Here is a 22,590-nt window from a genome sequence, read left to right as displayed (position 1 = left end):
CCCAGCTCCGAAAACTTACCTGTGCAGAGACAATCAGATGTGGTTGTGTGACTTTTCACATTAATTTACACAATATGTTTCCAAGCCACACAACATAGGGGAACTTGTCATATTACAAATGTTATATAATTACGTGTCATATAACAATAGTTTAATATATATATATATATATATATATATATATATATATATATATATATATATATATATATATATATATATATTATATATATATATATATATATATATATATATATATATATATATATATGCACAAAATGTATACAATGTGCCCTCCTGGTTATCACCATAATGGCTTTATGTCAACCTCTGAACTTGGGCACAGAGAGTACGGTTTAGTATATATATATATATATATATATATATATATATATATATATATATATATATATATATATATATAATATATATATATATATATATATATATATATATATATATAGACATATATATAGACATATATATATAGATATTTATATAGTAAATTATTGTAATATTAAGCTTGATACTTGATTTATGAACATTATTCATCCTTCCTTGCGATAAATACTATGTAATACGATTTATCTAATGCTTGACATGACTATGGAAGAACCATTTTACGCACACCGACTCACTTTAAATAAGCGCATTGCAATAAAATTCAAAAGTTAATTACAAAAGTTGGTAAACTCGACATAAACATACCTTTACATTTATTAGGTCGGCCTTCAAGTATCTCTCCAGGGTATCCTATTGTATTTGTAAAAGGGAAACTTTGGAGCGTTATAAAGGATGCAAAGTATAGCTTTCAATGAGGACGTTGCAGATGTCACGTTCTTACGTAATTAGCTCATAAACCGTATTCTTCATCGAAAACGAGAGAAACGTTAGACCGAGCTTCTTGGTCATACTTACCAAACACTTTGAGGATTTGAAATAAACCACATAAAGCTGGACAAACGTTCAGAAAAGAGTAACATCGAAATGGCACATTATTTTCTATTGAAATGATTCTGCGATCAGATATTCTTGATATTAATTATTAATATAATAAGATATTAATTTGTCATGTAATTTTAGTATTTATGTACATTCTGATGGGTGTGTCTTTTTTAAATTTTCTGTTATGTTTTGTGAATTGAATCAATTTTGGTCATTGCCTACTGAGTTACTAAGAGAACAGCGGCTTGTGTATATGTGTCGATGATTAATATTTGTCGGAATATCCCTTTTGCTCAAAATTGAAATTACTTTGTTAAAGTTGTGCTTACTTTTTTACTCGTCGTTTTGTGCCGTAGCTCATTCGATTCAAGTCCCCACCGTATTTACTTAATAAATACCGTCAAGGACACTATGTGCTCACATTCGGTTTGAATTGGTCCATTCAAGAAATATTTAAAACAGAAAAACAAGAATGACAAAAGCAAATACGGTCTCCAACTAAGGTACTGGAGGTCATCTTTAGGAACATGCATATCAACTTTTATAGCAATGGGACAAGCAGATCTTAAATACATAAGCAAATGTCAACAACAACAAAAAGCCAGAGAAGGCTTAATAAAAAGAAAAGGTGGGAGTTGGGGGAAAAATTTACAAGGGATCTTGTAAAAAAGTAATGCTACCTCATCAATCTTCTAGACACTACCCCTCCTGAATATCAAATGTTCCACCCCTTGGTATTACATAAGGCCAGATGGCAGGAAATTTATTTTCAACCTTGGGGATTTTTTTAATTAATGCTATGAGTGCTATCATTTGAATGTAAACAGCACCTAAGTTAGTTACAGATAGTGAAATGCCTTCCACTGTGGGAGTGATTACAACATCTGGAATTATCTTGGATGAAAATTTCTCAACAGTTTTTGTGTGATTTACATGGAAAAGTTCACCTCAGCTTTGTTTTCTGGATTAAATTTTCTACAAATTGATACCAAATATGACACAACTTTATTCACAGCCTTCAAAACTGTCTCACAACATATCCTGGGTTGGTGTAGGTCATTTAAGGTCACAAACTGAGAAAATTACCTAAAATATAGAATTTTGAGCAAAATACATATAAATGTATAAGGTCCACCTAAGGTACTTTTCCACTAATTTTCAAAGCAATCAAAACAGTGGTTCTTGAGTTATCAATTTTTGATCATTTTCACATTTTGTAAGCTCATTTGCATAGTTTGGTCAACGCAGATTTCATTTAAAAAAATTCCCGTCTATAGCCGAGGATGCATCCACATACCAAATCCCAGCTGAAACGTGCAGCGGTTCGCGTGTTTTTGATGTTGACTACCTACCTACCTACCTACCTACCTACCTACCTACCTACCTACCTACCTACCTACCTACCTACCTACTTACCTACCTACCTACCTACCTACCTACCTACCTACCTACCTACCTACCTACCTACCTACCTACCTACAGCTAGCTAGCTAGCTAGCTAGCTAGATGCCACCGACTTCAGCTTATGCCACCGACTTCAGCTTATACGATAACCTCACATTGGTATACCAAATGTGAGCTAAAAAATTAGACTTAAATATGTAATGTTTGTTGGAGATTTGGCTACGCCTTAAAAACAGTAAGGGTTACTCTGAAAACTTAGGCGTGGAGGAAACAGACTTCGGGTGGGCCCATTTCCTGAATAACGTTTGTATTGTTAAGAGTTTTCTCATGAAAACTCTTATAGTTATAGGATACTGCAGTGTTTCTAATTTAACATTTTCAATCATGGTGTCAGACTCTATCTGCTGGATTTCAAGTAAATAACTGAATAAATAAATAATAAATAATAAATAAATAAATAAATTAATAAATTAATAAAAAATCTATCTATTCAACGCCTATAAACTTTCGTGATATGTAACTTTTTGATCATTGATTGATTGTATTGAACAATCGAATCAACAATCATAATTAATAGGCCCTCCAAAAACCTTAAAAAACTCAACCGTTTTCTAATGCAGTGTAATGCGAGTGGCAGACATGTCCGTTGCTCACTTGTGGTTTGTTACCGCAGATGTGACGTCATTAACTGTGTTTTCAATTGATACGGAAATTTACGTCATCATGTTCTGTCTGCTCTGACAGATATAACTTTTCGACCAGGCTGTCAGCACAGGGTATGGCAAGCAATATTAGTCTATAAGTTATGAATGTGATCAATAAATGTCATGCGTTAAACATTTTTTCATTATACAAGCCTTACCTGTGTCTAACGTGTGCCTATTCCTTTACCCTAGCTATATCTGTTTCAAAGAAAACCGTCCATATCTCTTAATTATCCTCCCTTATCCCCTTCATTAATTTGTTCTGCCGATCACCAACGCGGAAGCTTATCGCCCTGACCAAATAACTCGTTAGCAGCTCATAAGGTAGTAGACATAAAATTGACCCGATTACCACCTGCTGAGAGGAACTCAGTGACTTTAAAGATGGATAATTATTAAAATCCAAATTAATATAGTAATGTGCTGTTAAGTTACATATCTCTTTCTTGTCAAACTACAAAAGCAATTCCGTTGCCATAATCTGTAATGAACAATAAAAGACTTTCAATCATATTGCCACTTGAAAACAAGAATGCCGCCAATATCTTATATTCTAACGTCCCAAGAGTAGGCATGGCCGACAACCCTCTTATATCAAATAAAAAGGAATGCAATTTGTAGTGACCTATAGTATTCAGTATAAAATACCAACATACTCTCAACGAAGAAAACAGTAAAGGATACCATTTTCTCAGAACAGTGACCAGTTCCCATGTATCCCATGATGATATCGTAACTGAGAAGGTCATAGTTGACAGCTCTTTCTGCCTCGTCTCTCATCCTTCTTACCTGTAACGAACGTAATCTGGGTAAAATTATCATTTCGATGTCACAATCACAGCGTAATGGTACCTTGGACACTAGACTTTGGTCACACTAATACCATTATCAGGCAGACTGAATCGCTAACCACAAATGAATCTTTGTATCATGGTGTGAGAATCTGTCATGCATGCAGAAAAGTGGGAATTTCAAATACTCGAGTTTTCGGGAGTCTGCCGATGGAGAGGGAAAAAGATAAGTCGCCAGTGGCAAAAAGGGGCAGTTAGAACTTTTGAAGTTTAGATAAGCCATGTTTTTTTTTTTTCAAATAGAGGGGGATAGGGGGGACACAGAATCTACAAGGTGCCATGGGTCAGTTTAATATACGTGAGCATTGAATATTTACCTGTAAAAACACCCCTACTTCCAAATTATATAAAATCAGAGTGTTGGTGTCTCCATACAACTCAATGCAATGCAAACATTTACCATGTATGCGCGTATGTTTTCGTTCGGTATATTGTATGTATATGTACATGTCCATCATCTACCGGTATCTGGCTTTCTGCGTGTACGCACTATTTATAGGTGATGAACGGATTCACACATACATACACATAATGGATGCAATAAAATAGTAATTCGTCACCTTGTATATCAGTGACACCAAAATGAGTTATGCTTTACTGATTAAACGTTCATATGGCCACTCCTGTTCCACTAAAATGAAACTCCAACTGTATTTATCCCTTGTCCGTAGAATTCTCAATTATTCATCCCAGTCATGGGCTGTCACGACAAAGCAATCATTGCTACATCTTGAAGGTGTCCAAAAGAGAGCCACAAAATATATTCTGGGATATCCCCAGGAGATGAATTACAAAGAGCGTATGATTAAATTTAATTTGCTCCCGTTGAGCTTCAGGAGAGAATTAAATGACTGTGTCTTTTTAACTAATTTTTTTATTGGTATGTATGACTTAAATTTAAGCCGGTTTGTCTCATTGAAATCCCCTGATGATACTCTTAATTTATCTGTTTTTTTGAAATTTTTCGTAGAGTTTTGTTATTGTTATATTTTTGAATTTATCTTAAATCATTTGTCTTTTCTGTTTTTAATTTATATGTGTAACTTGTAAAATGTGTTCTTTTGTGGAGGATTGCTTTTTTATAGATATCAATCACCTGTGCGACTCATCCTAACTTCATGTCAAAGCTGAATAAATAAAAATTAAAATGAATAAATAAATAAATAAATAAATAAATACGCCTTACCATGAAAAAAGATGCTATCAGCACGATCTCAATGACAATTACATGACAATAAATCACGAAACTTGTAGGGTCACTTTTATGGCCGATAGCCCAGGGAGGGTAGCCTTTTGATAGGAGGTAAACAAAGTAGAAAATCGTTTGAACGAGGATATACACCATCATCGCCACAATTGCATAAACCGATAACATCATAATAGCGTTGGATATGAAACAGCGATAACAATAGCGGTATAAAGAGGTTTTACGAAGGGTCCCAAAAGCACAATCAATGTCTTCTTTGGTGACCTGCAATGGTAAATAAAAAATTGTCCTGCTAATCTTTGCTTATGGTTGTAATCATTGAAAGTTTCAACGTTTATATCAGAACTGGTATTCACTTCTTTACGCTATTCATCTACTGACTTGTTGAGGTTAAACGCTTTTGTGGAAAACTCAACAACCTTCTAAAGTATCAAATGTAAGTGCTAAGGAGCATTCTCTTAACATAAACTTCGACCTTTCAACATCGATGTCTATTCCTAAAACCTCAATATTAGATTAACTGTATTATAACTATAAGCCTAATAAAGAACAGAATGTGAAATAAACCACAGTGATAAAATCGGCACATCAACATAGCGGACATTATATTTAGAATGTCTATAACGAAAATGTGAAGTTACCGTTATTCCTTTTGAAGACAGCGTGTTGTAGACGTGTGAAGAATCCAGGTTAGACGAGAACCGGGCAATAGTCTTGCCATTAAATTTGTCTGCAATAAAACAGCCTTTGTAAGATACCTTCATAATGAGTAAAGTTAACTGTCTTCTGATCAGATGATGCCATATTAGTGTCTTCAAATATGACAACGTCATGTTTAATGTGTCAGGGATAGCAACAATAAAAGTATACATGTACCAAACTTTCTCCATTACTTACGTCACAAAAAAGCTATAAATTGCCCAATTATTGCTGTATATGCACGACTTAGACAAAAGACTAAATCACTGCCTAACACCTAAGGCCAAATAATAAAATATGCGTGTTTCCTGTAACCCGACCTACCCCAAACACGATTGGAACGAATTTAGGGTAACTGGATAGCGAAGTTTTGTTGGTTTAATCTGCAAATGCAAGGTCATCTGATTTTCTTTTTAAGTACGCTGTTTCAATCGGGTTCGAACTTACAACCTATGGTATCCAGTCACCTAGCGGAGAAGCAACAAACAGAAACGCTCATTCAAATCCCAACTCTCAAAATAAGAGTGGTTCAATAACCGAACTACGTGATTTCATTTTTCTGAGTGCGACCCTCCGTAGAGTAAGAAGCACTCACGCTCGTGCACTTACTATCGCACATCGCACTCAAACTTTATCGAAGCAATGAATACATCGCTTAAACTGGAAGAAAGGCCTCGGGGACAATTCTATCCACCAGCAGAGCTAAGTAATACATTTCATTAGTAGTTTCTGATATTGTAAAATTTTAACAATATGAAGACCCAATTCTACCAAATCAGTTCAAATCGCGTCCCAAGCAAAACCTGCCCCCAAGACATTTTTTCGCATTATCAGTGTCGCAGCAAGGAATGTGAAACCAGAGGACACTGTGTCCCACTACCTTTTATTTTGGGGACATTTTGCACATTTTGGGGACAACCTGCTTGACTTGTCAATCAAACTTTGTACTATTTTGTAACAAATTTGTTTCACAAAATAGAATGTCGGGCAGCAGTATACCATATCTTCCTCCAGCCAGAGCTCAGTTTGACTTCGAAAGCTCCGGGCTCCAAGGTACGTAAACGGTAACCTCAAAATAATCACGCAAAGCAAACGTCATCGTCAGTATATAAATAAAGTACTTGCAGACTACACCCAAGACAATCGACTCATCATGAGTGCGCCCGTGGTGACCCGCAGTAGGCACGAATGCTGGACAACAGGTTAAGTTGTACATTGTCGCAGGGGCGCGTCCTGGCTGCAACACCGATTATCAAAACCGAATGAATTATCTTAATTGTACTGCATTTTATGGGTTCAATATCAAACACGAAGCCGATTGACACATGTCATAATATCGTTTGATACTTTGATTAAAATATTATGAAACGACATCCAAAATGAATATACATAGATGTATATCATGGTCGAATGAATAAGTCAGTCAGCCTGTGAGAGATGTCACTCATGAACGGATAAAGGAAAAGCAAGAGCATTCAAATAATAGGAACTCGGAACGTACCGTCTTCGTGGCCGACTGACAGCAGTCCTGAAAGAGTTTCATTTTCGGTGTTATCTGAAATGGAAAACAGTACCAGAGCATGATGTTATGCTATAACCAAATACCAGAGACATGTCCGAAGACCAAAAAATGTAAATGTTGATGCTAACTACGCAAATAAGCAAAAATGCTTGGTGCGAGCCAATCTGATTAAAATCAGATGTAGAGTACGGCGACGTCTTGACTTACGGTCTTCTCTTGCAAAAGAATACCGCGTAGGTAAAGACGTCGCCGTACTCTATATCTCATTTTACTGAGATTGGGTGCAAGCTTTAAACGTTTAACGGAGAGAGAGAGAGAGAGAGAGAGAGAGAGAGAGAGAGAGAGAGAGAGGCAGAGAGGCAGAGAGACAGAGAGAGAGAGAGAGACACACACACACACAAACCTGTTTTCAGTATTTCGACCGATAAATGTTGATGTTATTGCTAACTAATATATACACACACACACACGCACACACATACACCTACACACACCTGTTTTCAGTATTTCGAGAAATTTCTCCCAGAACTGTGGGTCTTGAACTTCAAGATATGTCAAATGAGATATGAAATCGGGAATGATACAATCATGAAGCAAGACTGGAATTACAACTTTCTGTTCTCTGAAAAGATGCTCTCTGAGAACTATCTGCATTTCATATCCACACCATGGACTGCGCAGAAAGTCGGGAGATAACACCAGAACAGTCTTACGGCTCATTTTTATGCAGTTCATGATGTTGCTTGTGATGGCTTTGCCACCGATGAAATCCTTTGAGTCGTAACTGCACTCTATGCCACACTCTCTTTCCAATCTCTCTGCTGTTTGAATCACCCACTCTTTGTCCTTGCTGCTGTAGGAAAAGAAAACGCCGCACTCTGTCGATGTGACGTCAAAGTCGGTGGAACCTTTGTTTTTAACGAGTCCAGCTTGCTCCTGCGTATCAGAACTTCCCGCCTGCCTGGTAGATTTGCTTGAAAATCTAGAATAATTGTAGGAGTCTCTAATGTTAGTATATTTATTTGTTCCAAAAACGTTCTGTCGGAAATAAGCTAAAATCCTTGTAGGTATATCTAGACGTGTCTTGAGGCGACCAGAGCGATAAAACAACGAAAGAAGAAACAGTGCGTGTGTGTAAGGACAAAGAACATGCACTTATGAGGGGATGCGCAGGGGTTTTAGGAAACTTGTAGTAAATCTCTATCGTCGGTAAAGTGACTTTCGGATGAAAGAAACTGGTAAACATTGTTAAATTAATGCAATATATAAATTAGTTTTAATTGTTTTCAAACTGTTTTACCAGCAGGCACTGTGTGGTTATAAGCATGTAATGTACACTGTAAACAAACGGTCATGAACATGTATATGACACTGTGACAGTCTGTACTTTTTTTCCTCACTTCTGTGTTTTTGTATGCCTTTACAAAAGGGTTCGGGGCGGAGGATTAAAACAAAGTTAGTTCGGGCATCTGGAACCACTCGGTGTTTTTACCTCGACCTTAGTAGGTATTGTCTGAAGCTACTCACACGTTGCCCTTTAAAAATTGCAAATCGTCAATTTTAATCGGAGCCCATGTATTAATAAAGGCTGGGGCAAAAAAAAGATACTGAAGCAATGCACTGCATGACTTCACATATGAGACGGTCACGGTGCAAGTAAAACAAATTTTGAAAAACAAAACATTTTACTTGGTATCTTGCTGAGTGCATTTGTGATAATAGTCTGTAGCAAATAAAAATTGAGCACACAAGTTTCAGCAAATGTAATTAGGTCCTATTGGAACAGTAACTATAATGATATATTGGTATTTTTAAAAGTGCATTTTTGTTTTGTCTGTCTGTTTCTGTTTGTATAGTGTCTCTCTCTGTATAGATGGATAGTTAGAAAGATAGAGTGATAGATAAGTAGATAGATAAATAAATGACCATCTACTTGACAATTGTTTCAACTTCTGCAGAGTCGATTTTTTTATGATCGACTCATATTACCGCATAGCTGTTAATTGCACCCGACAGTGTTGGCAACACCTTGATTCAGATAATATGTTTAGTTCGTCTAATGCCAATGGTACAAAGCAAACCAATGTGAGAAAAACATTTTGGGATCATTGATAACATCACACGCATGAAAGGCGCACTTGCTTCAGTCTTACCGGACTTGGACACTACTACTTTACGAGATATCTTTGCAGATTTCTTTCGTAATGAGATTGTTAAGATACAAGAGAACTTGTTCTTTGTTAAACTATCTGAATCTGTTTCCATGTCAAGCTTCAGTCTGAGTTCTTTTGATTTGATTTCCGTTGACAGTGTCAAAGGTCTTATGAGTAATTTATCTACAAAATCATCTAAGTAGGACCCCATATCTACAGTTTTGTTGAAACTGTGTCTGTATCAAGTAGCTCCTGTTATTACATATTAAGCTAATTGAAAAGGCAGCTTTACTCCAACTTAATTCATCATTATGTGGTAACAATATGTACGGTATGTCAAATGTCAGTCTGCCTACCGACAGGGACATAGTACAGAAACTGCACTGTTTCGGGTGCAGAATGATATACTACGTGCACTTGATCGAGGGCATGATGTTATTTTAATTCTCCTTGATCTTTTGGCAGCTTTTGACACCATTGATCATGCGTTCTGGCTATCGACACAATGATCGTGTCGGTAAGCAAGAAATAGCACCTTATCGACACGATCATGATAACTTGCGATTAAATACAAATTGTACACTTATGCAACTATTTTGCTTTATCAAATGGTCTCAAATGTACGGCTTTCGTGTTGAAATAAAGTTTCCTCGAGAGACAAAAAGTATATTCTCCAAAATTTAGCCTTAGGCCCACGTGTTCAATTGACAATTGAATTGCTGACATTGCTTGCTAAAATCCAATCGCCATTTTAAAATATACAACCAATGAAATCTTGTTGACGATCTCAATATTTCACGTTTTCGAGACTCAAACTGTTAAAAAATTAAAATTACAGAGCATAACAAACAAAATCGCCGCTTAAAAGAGACAAAAATAATACTTCTTTTATTTATATAGCTTATTGTCTCCTCCATTGCCATCCATTGCCGGGTGGTACAATATGTACGCAGAGAGGTCACGGAAAATAGGTGATCTTCAACCATAACGACAATTTTTGTAGTCTGGTTCCCTGACCCATTTCCCCGGTAGAGGGCGTGGGGAAATATAGGGTCAGGTACCGGCTAATGTAAACATGGACGCTATTGGGTTAAAATAAAACAAGCTGTGATTGGATGAAAGTAACACTTGTAACTTTTTCTCATGTTTCTTGGGTTTCGCACTTTCAAGCTCACTTGACACCAACTTCTTGTTTGTACTACAAAGCCGTGGAGATAGAAAGAAAGACTTTTTACCTCCATGATTTAGCCACTGTGATTTAGCACACCTCTTGATACTTTTAGAACGTCGACATGATGCCTAGCATTTTTCACGAAATTCGGACACCATTCTATCCATCGAAATCAATCGTCGTTCACAGTTCCAACAAAGTTTGCTTTCAATTAGCTGTGATATCGCAGCAGTACTTGTGGCGTGTATCGAACGTGTTATGGTCATGGAGTCACGCCACAGTCGGCGATGACCTCAATGACCCTAGCGCGTTCGATACACGCCACAAGTACGCTGCGATATCACAGCCAACCTTCAATCACCTCTATTTCCCCGTACTTCTGGATTAATCCTTTCAGTTTATGTTTCCCGTGTCGTGTGCCAATTTTTTTGGTTCGGATACCAGTGTTCGAACATAATTCTGATCCAGTCGAATTTTGACCGGCGTTTTCATGGTAGCAGCCATATTTATGTAGCATGTTCTGTCAGGTGACTAACCTCCGCCATCTTGAACAAAATTCTGTTCAAGATGGCTACCCGGTACCTGACCCTATATTTCCCCACGCCCTCTACCGGGAAATGGGTCAGGGAACCAGACTACCATAACGAGCACGTTCGAGTCCCGCTCGCCCTCTGGTGATTTTTTTCTTTTTTATTCTGCGGGTTTGTAATTTTTCTCTTCTCTCTCTTACTCTTCTTTCCCGTTTTTTTCTCTTTTCTCGCTAAATTCATTTGACAATCACCGCCGATCCACCGCCAGTAATTTGAGTGAGGTTGCGTGTGGTTTTCAATGACAGAAAGACTTCATTGTATAAAAGTGTATTTTCCTCATTATTTATGGTCGTATTCTCGGCAAATACAAGTTGTTGGACGAAGTTGAACGCAGTGATCTTGCCAAATGAACGTTTGCAGGTTGAAAAAGTTTGTACAGAGACTTGACAATTTGAACATCATGACACCTTTTTGATAAGTTAGTTTCCATGATTGTTAAGACTTACTAAGTTGCAACTTCAATCATACATCGACAGCCAAAGGAATACATAAAACATTCTCGCAGGCCAGAGCAATAATTTCCGCTCCGCTGACCTACGCAAAAATCAAGCTCTGGCAGATTACGCCGGGAAACTGCGGAAGTATGAATGGGGGTTAATTAATTATTCATGAGAACATATCATCAGAATTAGCCAATCACGAATACGTTTTACAAAGTCATGTCGGATCGTAAGCTCCTCATTGTCTGTGTGTACACAATCGAGCTTTCAGGGCCTGAGATCCTCTGGTTCTGTTGCACCTCTTCCGATATATGTGCATTAAATCCGACAGCTTTCAAAATTTTGACCGTTTTTCTGTCATGATCGAGAGCAACGGCGACACCATGTGAATACTATGGCTTCGATAGGTACACAGACTACGGCCATCAACGAACCCTACCCGGTCCCACTGCAAGGTCGTCCCCGTACACTCAGTGTGACTATTTTCGGACGATCTCGGTTCGGACATTCAAAGACATGCTGTTCGTTGTACTCACTTTGCTCCGTATTGATAGCGTTTTACAAGTCATGATACCGCATATTAAGTCAGGTGACGCTGCTGTCCCGTTTTGAATAGTTAGTTTTTTCGGTAGAAGCTATTTCGGGCGCTATAAAACTTCGCGAAGTTAACACACCGTACGATCTAAAGCAACACACAGAGACAGCCCATATCCGATGTAAGCACCATACACGTCGAAATATAGTTGCGTCGTCCATGGGTTGAAGGTAACTAATTTATCACAAAATTTTTACAAACAGTTTTCTCAACACATCGAAATTGAAAATCGAGGGTTTGAAGTTTCAAAATATCAATATTTAGCCCCTATAATCACATTCCAAATACGACGTCCGATTACTACGCACTCACTATGGAGTCAACAATTTGGCAACTTTGACCCCCCCAAATACCACTTCCGTCCTGTTAACAGTTTTAGGATAAACATAATAAGTTTCGAAGGGTATGGTAATAAGATTTCGTACTGCTCGTTATTTGTGAAACGGCTTTGGGCGAAATTCACTATACCCTGTCCGAAAATTGTCACCAGGTCACACTGAGCATGGAGGTAGTACTACCTCCATGCACTGAGCGAGTGTACGCATAAGCTTATACGTGTTCGTACCCCGCTGAACTGCAAACCCATGGAACAAACTAAACCTCTCTTGGTTTGATTCCGTTGTAAGCGTAACTTTTGTGATGAATTAATGAAACATAATCGGACTTGAACAACTACGCAATTTCCCGAGATTTGTGATTTCGGCAGTGTTGAGACGATCGGGAGCCTAGCGTACATTTGTGATTTGTATCGCGGAGCACCAGCTCGAATGAGAGGGCCCAATATACCATTCATACGTTTCTAGCTCCATGTATACCCACAGCACGATAAGAAAGCTTTCAGTGTGAACCTTAATGAAGAGATCGACACATAAACGTTTATACATAACTTGTGGTAAGTAATTTATGATCAATAGTTTTGACCAACGGGTTTTACACAGCGGCGTTGTTCTACGTCTGGGTCGGACACTGTGCATAGCGAGGCGTGGGGCCAGCTGCTCCAGTTATGCGATACCCTTCGATATAACGCCCGTGAAACACGATGGGCCGGACGGCCTGCCATGCCTGGTAGCATACAGACTTGCCACCGCTGGTCCTTGTGCAAAGAAACCCATCTTTTCCTTGTAAAATAATTATCAATGGCGTCTTTTTGGTGTGAATAGAGCGGTTGAGTCCAAAAACATTAAACATTTACACATTGCGCGCTCTTCGTCGACAGTGAACGCTGTGTGGTAAACACCAAGATCAGCTCTGTAATGGGCAATCTGATTGGCTCGTAGGTTTTTCCTCGACTATCATAGAGCCTTGCAGCAATGCGTGAACGCTAAACGTGGCCAGTGATACCACGGCCTTTTCGGCGTTGGGTGATAAGACTCGCCGAGAGGGCGTGGTGTACGACGATGACATAAACAGGGCAGCATATTTATTTAATTTTAATGACGCTAACCCATGACATTTCATAAACTCAATCTTCATACCTAAATTAGTAAGAAAGTTAATACATGATGGCCTTTGATGGAGATTCACAACTTTAAAATTACAAAGCATCGTGCCTTAGACTATAAGGACAACAATTGCGCCGATACACATTGTCATTAAAGTAAATTCGCTTGCCCAAAGAGGCATTAACATTACGATTATTTGCTCTGTTTGATGATAGTCAAAAACAAAGCCTCATGATCGTGTTGATTATAAGATTTTCCCACTTATTTGCACGATGATCGTGCAAGAAACATTTTTCGGCTTATTTGCATGATCATCGTGCAAATAAGCGGGGAAATCTTACAATCGACACGATCATCTTGTCTCTAGATAAAAAATGCTTTACTGACACGATGATCGTGTCTATAATCAGTTTTTTACCTTCTCGTGTCTATTTATAGACAGAGAAGGTGTTAGAGTTGAAAACCAGTATGCTGCTGTCAAGACTTCCGTCTGTCAAGACTTCCGTCTGCCAAGATCCGTTGACGTCATGCCATTGTGATGGGTCATATCATAAACTGGTGGGGGTGTTCATGGCTCAGGTTGAGGTGTGGGAGTACGATTTTGAGCTATGACAAAAATCAAAAGGGACTTAGCGGCATAGCCACAGTGTTAAGCCTTTCTCCAAGGTTTCTTAGTTGACTACAATCTATTACAGACTACTGAGCTGACGTTAGGGGTACTCACTTTGTGTTTGCTCACTCTGTGAGCGCTAGTGTTTGGTACTGAGTTGCGTGGATATCCCCTCATGGCCTCACGTGATCTGGGCCTGTTGCATAATCTGCAGAGATGATCATATGCCTCCGAGTCTGAAAACTGTCATTGTGTAAGCCTTTCGGCATTTTCCTTTCATTTTTTCTTATTTAATTTTGCAAAATATCTGCGAGTACCTCAATATTTCAAGATAACCCTTTCTTCCAAATCGTTTCCTGGAGTTTCAGAGTTATATGAACGAAAATGAGTGACAGGAAAATTGGACGTTGGCCTAGTCTGGTTCCCTGACCCATTTCCCCGGTAGAGGGCGTGGGGAAATATAGGGTCAGGTACCGGGTAGCCATCTTGAACAGAATTTTGTTCAAGATGGCGGAGGTTAGTCACCTGACAGAACATGCTACAACAAGTATGGCTGCTACCATGAAAACGCCGGTCAAAATTCAACTGGATCAGAATTATGTTCGAACACTGGTATCCGAACCAAAAACATTGGCACACGAGACGGGAAATATTAACTGAAAGGATTAATCCAGAAGTACGGGGAAGTAGAGGTGATTGAAGGCTGGTTGTGATATTGCAGCAGTACTTGTGGCGTGTATCGAACGCGCTACGGTCATTGAGGTCATCGCCGACTGTGGCGTGACCCCAATGACCAGAGCATGTTCGATACACGCCACAAGTACTGCTGCGATATCACAGCTAATTGAAAGCAAACTTTGTTGGAACTGTGAACGACTAATGATTTCGATGGATAGAATGGTGTCCGAATTTCGTGAAAAATGCCAGGCACTATGTCGACGTTCTAAAAGTATCAACTTTCTTTCTACCTCCACGGCTTTGTGGTACAAACAAGAAGTTGGTGTCAAGTGAGCCTGAAAGTGCGAAACCCAAGAAAGATGAGAAAAAGTTACAAGTGTTACTTTCATCCAATCACAGCTTGTTTTATTTTAACCCAATAGCGTCCATGTTTACATTAGCCGGTACCTGACCCTATATTTCCCCACGCCCTCTACCGGGGAAATGGGTCAGGGAACCAGACTAACGTTGGCCATGTTCAATGTTTACAGTACAATCAGAAGTTTACGTGGAGGAATTAACCAACAAACACTGTTCATGATGCCCGCCCTCTACAGGCAGACCCTCCTATATGAAGTACCACATTTGATGCTTGTGGAAAGCTTGACCACACAATGGAGCATTTAAACTTTTAGAGAATGACAAACTGAATAAGAAGGTATTCAGAAAATGTCAAATACTGAGGAAAAATGCGCAAATATTCAAAATAAACAGGTTAACTGACTGGTCAGCTATAAAAAACAATGAAAATGTTTATGATCAAAAGTTTTTGAGATGCGCACATTTTAACAAATACAGAAATTATTAACATCATAAATATAAGACCAAACTATTTTTTCAGGGATGGGACAGGTTGGAAATGAGGGGTGAGAGACAAAGGCACTCCTATTGCTGCATGTGGATGTAGCCACACCATTTCATTTACAGCATACTTATTCACTGTGTTGTGTTCAAGTTCCATATTGTACTGACTGTCATACAAGGATAATATATGCAAATCAAATCAAATTAGAAAAGGATCAATGCTGTTGTGTGGATTTTGCTGAACATGGCTGATTTTAAGGTAGCTACATACCTTTTAGACACTTTCAGATTTTTATTTTTTTCTCAATTGAACACGTCCCAAACCCCAATAAAGTATACATTTCTGAAAGCCCTGATATAGAGCTATCTGGCCAACACAGTACACGGTCATTATTTGCATAAGAGTCACGTGACAAGCGTTTTGCTGAACCTTCCAAAAAACGCTTTTTCCCGCCTTATGCAAACACGCTGCAAGATTTCCGGTTGGATTTCTTCATTGACAAGCCTTGACAATATCCTTCAAAACCGTGTCTGGGATTTCTTTATATGCCTTTGTTTTTTTTTAATGCGCTCTTAAAGGTGTTGGACGAAGGTGCTTTTCAAGGAATTTTAATTATCAGGCCACATAATTTGAATGGAGCCTCCGGGAAAAAATCCCAGACACGGTTTTGAAGGATATTGTCAAGGCTTGTCAATGAAGAAATTCCAACCGGAAATCTTGCAGCATGTTCGCATAAGGCGGGAAAAGCGGTTTTTGGAAGGTTCAGCAAAACGCTTGTCACGTGACTCTTATGCAAATAATGACCGTGTACTGTGCTTGGTCGGATAGCTCTATATCAGAGCTTTCAGAAAATGTATACTTTATTGGGGTTTGGGACGTGTTCAATTGAGAAAAAAATAAAAATCTGAAAGTGTCTAAAAGGTATGTAGCTACCTTAATATTTCGCCCTATATATTTGGTATCCAGCAAAGGCATATTTTGATGTAAAGTCAAAATTAACACTACATTGCTGACAATATATTTTACCGTTTCTGCATGAACTTTTCTTTTTTAAATTATAGTATATTAGTACTTCAAACAGATTAACAGTTATCGTGATGTCAACCCATAATTTTACATCACAAAGACTGTAATTCTGCCATTTTTTTTTTTCAGTCATTTTATAAATTTTGCACTGCACAAGATGATTGAACAAATTGAAATGTTTGAATTTGTAAACTCAAAGAATAAAAATCCTTTGGTCACAGATTAAATTATTTTTTGAAAAGAAATTTACTCTTAAACACTTTTAGCATATATTCTTTACACAGTCATGGATTTCAAGGAAAATATGCCTATTAAAAACAGTAATTTCTTCACTTTCAATTTTTTTTTCAATACTATGACAATTATCAGCCATGAGGTTATACAAACACAAGACCAGATAAGCGTTTTTCATCATTTCCACAGGACTCTTTGGAAAATCCATTAAAAACAGTTAAAAGTGACTTGAAATGATCACTTGGTATACATTTAATTTACAGATGCCAGGTTGTGTATTTCACATGCACTCAGGTCAGTAAGGAAGTGCGTCATTACTATTTTGGACTGTTAATTCTTATTTCTGAATTATTTAATTTTTTTCCACATTGAACTATTTTTATGCAGTTTATACTGTAGCTTAGAATTGTTTTGATTGATGTATTTAATCATCTTTTGGGTTCTTTGGGTCCATATCCCACCTCATGCCCCTACATCATCAACTATTTACCAACAACTCCATGCCAACAACCAATTACCTGACCTGGCCACACATTAGAGAAGGTACAGCGTCATTGACGGTATTTTATTATCTTATCTACACGATCAGGGTGCTGATTATGTGATGTTTGACTTACCGGCACGATGATCGTGCAAACAACCGAAAAATCCTTCTTATAGACACGATCATCGAGCGTATCAACGCAATCATCGAGCAAATAAGCGGAAAATGCTTCTTATAGACACGATCATCGTGTTCATTATCTCTTTGTTTTTCTTATCTACACGATGATCGTGTCGGTATGTGTTGTTCTTTATCAACATGATGATCGTGACTATAAGAAACATTTTCTGCTTATTTGCACCATGATCGTGCAAATAAGCATCGGTTTCGAGTTACTATGAGACCATGCAGTAATTCAAGGATTTTAAGCTTTCGGCACTAGGGGCGCTCTTACTTTGACCAGAAGTGAGGGCTACTTTGAGTCTTTCTGGACTCCGGTCTGCGTATACTCTTACTATAAATTGAGCTCACTGAGGGCAATCAACAAGTCCTATTACTTACATATTAGAGATATAGCAAGGTTTGTCAGGGAAATTAACACTTATCTGTAATCTACTTGTACCATGAAAAATGAAATTATACTTTAAGGTGAAATTCTACTATCATAATTATTATCCACATCTGAACTTTCAAATACCCTACGTGAATCAAGTACATTTGTATCAATTGTCAAGCACCTATTAAAGCATAGATTAAGCTAGTTTAGCATTGTAAAAAATTACTCATAGTTTTCTCATAGACTCTAATGTATAGTGAATAAACAATTCGGTGAAATTCCAAAATCAAATTTCTTGCACACACCACTTTTAACCATCCTAGTCTAAGTACTTTAAAATGAATTATCAAACGTCTATATAAATACACAGATTTAGCTAGTTTTGTATTGGAAAAAAAATTCATAATTTCCTCATAGACTACCATGTACAGTGAATCTACATTTCGGTAATATTCCAAAATCCAATTTCTAGCGCACACATCCATTTGTTACGACCCTAGTCTAATCTAGTACATTAAAATGAATTATCAAACATCTATAAATACACATATTGAGCTTGTTTTGTATAGGGTAAAATATTCGTAGTTTCCTCATAGACTCCCATGTATAGTGGATGAACATTCAAAAATCAGATTGCTTGTACTCATAATATGCACCTTTAACCATCATATCTTTAGTAACTACAATTATGCTAATTATCAAACGTCTGTACATGAACAAGTATAGCAAGTTTTTCATTGGAAAAAAATTATTCACAGTTTTATCATAGACTTCCATGTATAGTGGATGAAATTCCAAAGTCAAAGTTTTTGTCCACATATTAGTTTTAACAACCATATTCCATTTATGTAAATTATTGCTAGTTTTGCATTGAAAAAGTATAACATAGTTTTCTCATAGACTACTCTGTATAGTGAATCAACATTATCATAAGCCGATTATCAATTAAATCAAAATATCAAAATTTTGTACACACTCTTACGCAAAAATATTGCAATCCACCTGTAATTTCTGTCTTATCCCTTTGAGGAGTATTTCAAAAGTTGTAACAAGTCGGAAGGGGAAATTTGAACATTAACACCTTGTGAGTTTGTAAGGGGGCCATTTGAAAAAATCTGAGAATCGTTTTTTTAATAATCGCCTCTTCCAGAGGTGTTTATGTGTGCAGCTTTACTCAAGCATTGGAGGATTGGGGTCATGAAATTGTTGTCATCTTAAAAAGGGGGTCATCAATTTTTGGTCCATGGGTAAGTGTTCTCTGAATTTGACTGATGCGCAGGAATAATTTGCCAACCCCCCGGCCATAATACCTGAACGCTCCCTTACCTAAGTTGTGGTGTTTCTATTTCCGTCGATGCTGTTCGTTACTCTGCAACCAGATGAAAGGCATGGCAGAAATATCGAACAGTAGACCAGTAGGTGTTGAGGTGGCATATGAACTATGCCATATCTAGTCATTTAGGCTGCGTTCACAAATAACGATTAGGGGGACTGGAGGAATCGCGATTGAAATCTTTTTTTTTCAGATCCCCCCTCAGTACCCTAAAAAATTTTCAAATGGCCCCCTCTATATGGTCAAAATTTTTCAAGTCTCCCCCAACTATCACAGGCCCGCATATTTGTATAAAGGATATGAGCGCAGAAAAAATAAATACGTATTGCGCCATTCTGCTCACAGGTATTCAACTCTACCTGTATTAGCACTTTGTATATTCCCAAGGCAAGTTCTTTAAATGCATCAGTGAATTTTTTAGATTTATTGGTCTAAAAGCCTACTTGAGTTAATTCAACTCTGGCCAGGTCAATTGCTTCTGCCGAAGAGCACACAAAATGACAACCATGATAGAGTAGGCAAATTATGAATTCTGGCTAATTGCCATATTGTAAAAAACTGAGCACAGTGACCTACCAAAAATTTGTTCCAAAAGTACAAGACATATGAATTAGAGGCTACTCAAAATTGACAATACTGGAAGGTTAAGATATTCCATCAAATAAATGTTTTAATCTCTGAAATTTTGGCTGTAATAATTGCAAATTTGGTTAAAAAATAAATAATTCCATTTGGTGACATATTTTTTCATTTAGTCTTTACTGTTTACAGTTTTATTTTTGTTTATTGTATGACAAGAATGTGAACACTTAGAAAATCAAGCATGGTGACCCCTTCTTTTTTCTTTAATATTTGATTACGCCAGAATGCAAAAATTTCCATGTGTTCTTCGATGTGTTGCTCTCTGGTACCGGTATGTTTCACTGTCATGAGCGTCATTTGACTCAAACTCTTCTTCAAATACCATGTATATCAGAGTCAGAGCTATCTCTGTCACTGTTCAGGTATACAGTGACAGTGACGTTGCAGTTAGGAGGCAGTAAATGATAGTAACACTACCCGTAGGCAGTAGCTGTATTAACTTTGATAATTTTGACAATATTTTTGTTCACTTTATACAACTGCGTTCTTGTTCTACTCCCTACAGCATGTTCAATTGTCCAGTATTCAGCTCGCTATCACAGCCCGTGTATGTGTACCATGCATTTGTATCACTGACAACTGACTGTCGCTCTTGACTCCAATTAAATCATCACCTAATACATATTTATATATACAGGCTTTGTCAACAAACTAAATATTGTGTGTTTGAGCATGCTGTAGGGAGACAGCAAGAAACTGTAATTGTCATATTGCATAGAAATATTGCAGAAATAATTAACAGTTGCAGCTTCTGCCCTGTTACTAGGCTCAAGTTTGGTTTTTTATGGCAAATCACAGATGTTTCGATTTTCTCGAGGTAAAAGCCATGAAATGTGACAAAATGGTTCCAGATTTTGTTAATAACTAACAACATTTGGATGACATAAAAATAGCGTCAATGACACTTTGCTCACATTTGGTTACATGTGGCAAGGTAGAATGAGTCTATACACGATATTTAACACATTTCTATGTACCTTAGCTTTTGATATTCATAGTCAAGTGCATTTGAACAAATTTTGATACACCATCCATTGAAGTATGGAATGGTTGGCAACTTGCAACTGTTGATCACATACACTTACACAATACCATGCAACCTAGTACATCATAAATAGTGATAAAATCAGCCATACCAAACTAAACGTGTCCCTTATAATATAAAATGCATAAAATTAATGTAGACAATATTTGGTCTCTCTACGGTCTATAGTTGCACAATCGAAGACAAAGGTAAGATGTACCGGTAATAATGGGCATTCCTCACCTTCCACTGTTCATGAAGCTGCCACACCTACATGATAATGGTATGTCCCAAACTGCCACCAAGTTAAACAAACATTGCAGTGACATAGACAAATAGGGAAATTTCCAAACACAAACATATAGCAAGAAGCCTGAAGCATCAGATATGTACATCTGTTTTAAAGCTATTCTAACCGACTTTTAAAGCATCAAACCAGGGATTTGTGTAGAAGCCATTACTTACACAGATAAGCAATTCCATAAATATACAATATGACAACGGAAAAAAACAAAATCCTTTGAAATCAAAGTTGGATCATTTTTTCACACAAAATTGTCATATTTACATTCACAGTTGTAAGAGTTTGTAACTAATAACCTGACCTTGTTGGATTAAGCAGCAAAGTTTACTGACTATACAGATGACACTTACATTGTCATGCATCTTGAAAATGAAAGACTGGTTGTATACAAGATCTGTATACCATAACTTCTTTTGGATTCTCATATTTACTTATATACAAATTTCATCAATATTTTGATATATGGTAATCAAATGATCCTTAGAACTTAAAATCCAAATTTGATACCAGGTATCTGATATGTGACTCTCAAAAACAAGACTTTTGATAAAAAGTCATTAAAAACTTCAAAAAATACATATACGAATTTTATGCTTCTCAATCAAACTATCGCATACATTGTTCCTCCAATCATACGTATCAAATAATAAAGTAATCATTCTCTTATCAATATAAATTGCAGATTATGAAAAATACCGTCAAGGACACTATGTGCTCACATTCGGTTTGAATTGGTCCATTCGAGAAAAATTTAAACCAGGAAAAGCAAGAATGACAAAAGCAAATAAGGTCTCCAACTTAGGTACTTGAGGTCATCTTTAGGAACATGCATATCAACTTCTATAGCAATGGGAGAAGCAGATCCTAAATACATAAGCAAATGTCAACAACAAAAAACAGAGAAGGCTTGATAAAAAGAAAAGGTGGGAGTGGGCAAAAATTGCACAAGGGATCTGGTAAAAAAGTAATGCTACATCATCAATCTTCTAGACCCTACCCCCTCCTGAATATAAAATGTTCCACCCCTTGGTATTACATAAGACCAAATGACAGGAAGTACATTTACAACCTTGAATATTTTTTAATTAATGCCATGAGTGTTATCATTCTAATGTAAACAGCACTTAAGGTA

At 37.3% G+C, this 22,590-nt stretch overlaps 1 protein-coding gene and 1 long non-coding RNA gene across 2 annotated transcripts; both read right to left on the bottom strand.

The window, feature by feature from the left end:
- Nucleotides 1-707: 707 nt before the first annotated feature.
- Nucleotides 708-3,886, bottom strand: LOC139139644 (uncharacterized). Its single transcript, XR_011553853.1, has 3 exons — nucleotides 3,738-3,886; nucleotides 919-954; nucleotides 708-753 (listed from the first exon to the last, which is right to left on the bottom strand). It is a non-coding gene; the product is annotated as an uncharacterized lncRNA (long non-coding RNA).
- Nucleotides 3,887-4,580: 694 nt separating this feature from the next.
- LOC139141254 (uncharacterized) lies at nucleotides 4,581-9,696 on the bottom strand. Its single transcript, XM_070710879.1, has 7 exons — nucleotides 9,486-9,696; nucleotides 9,022-9,055; nucleotides 7,827-8,314; nucleotides 7,312-7,365; nucleotides 5,753-5,841; nucleotides 5,091-5,375; nucleotides 4,581-4,604 (listed from the first exon to the last, which is right to left on the bottom strand). Exons 1-7 carry the CDS (start codon nucleotides 9,694-9,696, stop codon nucleotides 4,581-4,583), a joined length of 1,185 nt encoding a protein of 394 aa, XP_070566980.1.
- Nucleotides 9,697-22,590: the final 12,894 nt, after the last annotated feature.

This window comes from Ptychodera flava, chromosome 9 (assembly GCF_041260155.1).
Source record: "Ptychodera flava strain L36383 chromosome 9, AS_Pfla_20210202, whole genome shotgun sequence".
Classification (NCBI taxonomy): domain Eukaryota; kingdom Metazoa; phylum Hemichordata; class Enteropneusta; family Ptychoderidae; genus Ptychodera; species Ptychodera flava.
Note: the sequence above shows the minus strand (reverse complement) of the source record. Positions and strands in the feature narration are given on the sequence as shown.

Excerpts from the sequence above, each read along its gene's own strand:
- LOC139141254 (XM_070710879.1), bottom strand. The coding sequence starts at position 9,696 with ATGGGGTCCTACTTAGATGATTTTGTAGATAAATTACTCATAAGACCT. Across the intron at positions 8,315-9,021 it reads TGCACTCAGCAAGATACCAA|ATTTTCAAGCAAATCTACCA; the intron begins GTAAAATGTTTT and ends CAATTATTCTAG. Across the intron at positions 4,605-5,090 it reads TGATAGCATCTTTTTTCATG|CCCATGACTGGGATGAATAA; the intron begins GTAAGGCGTATT and ends TTGTCGTGACAG.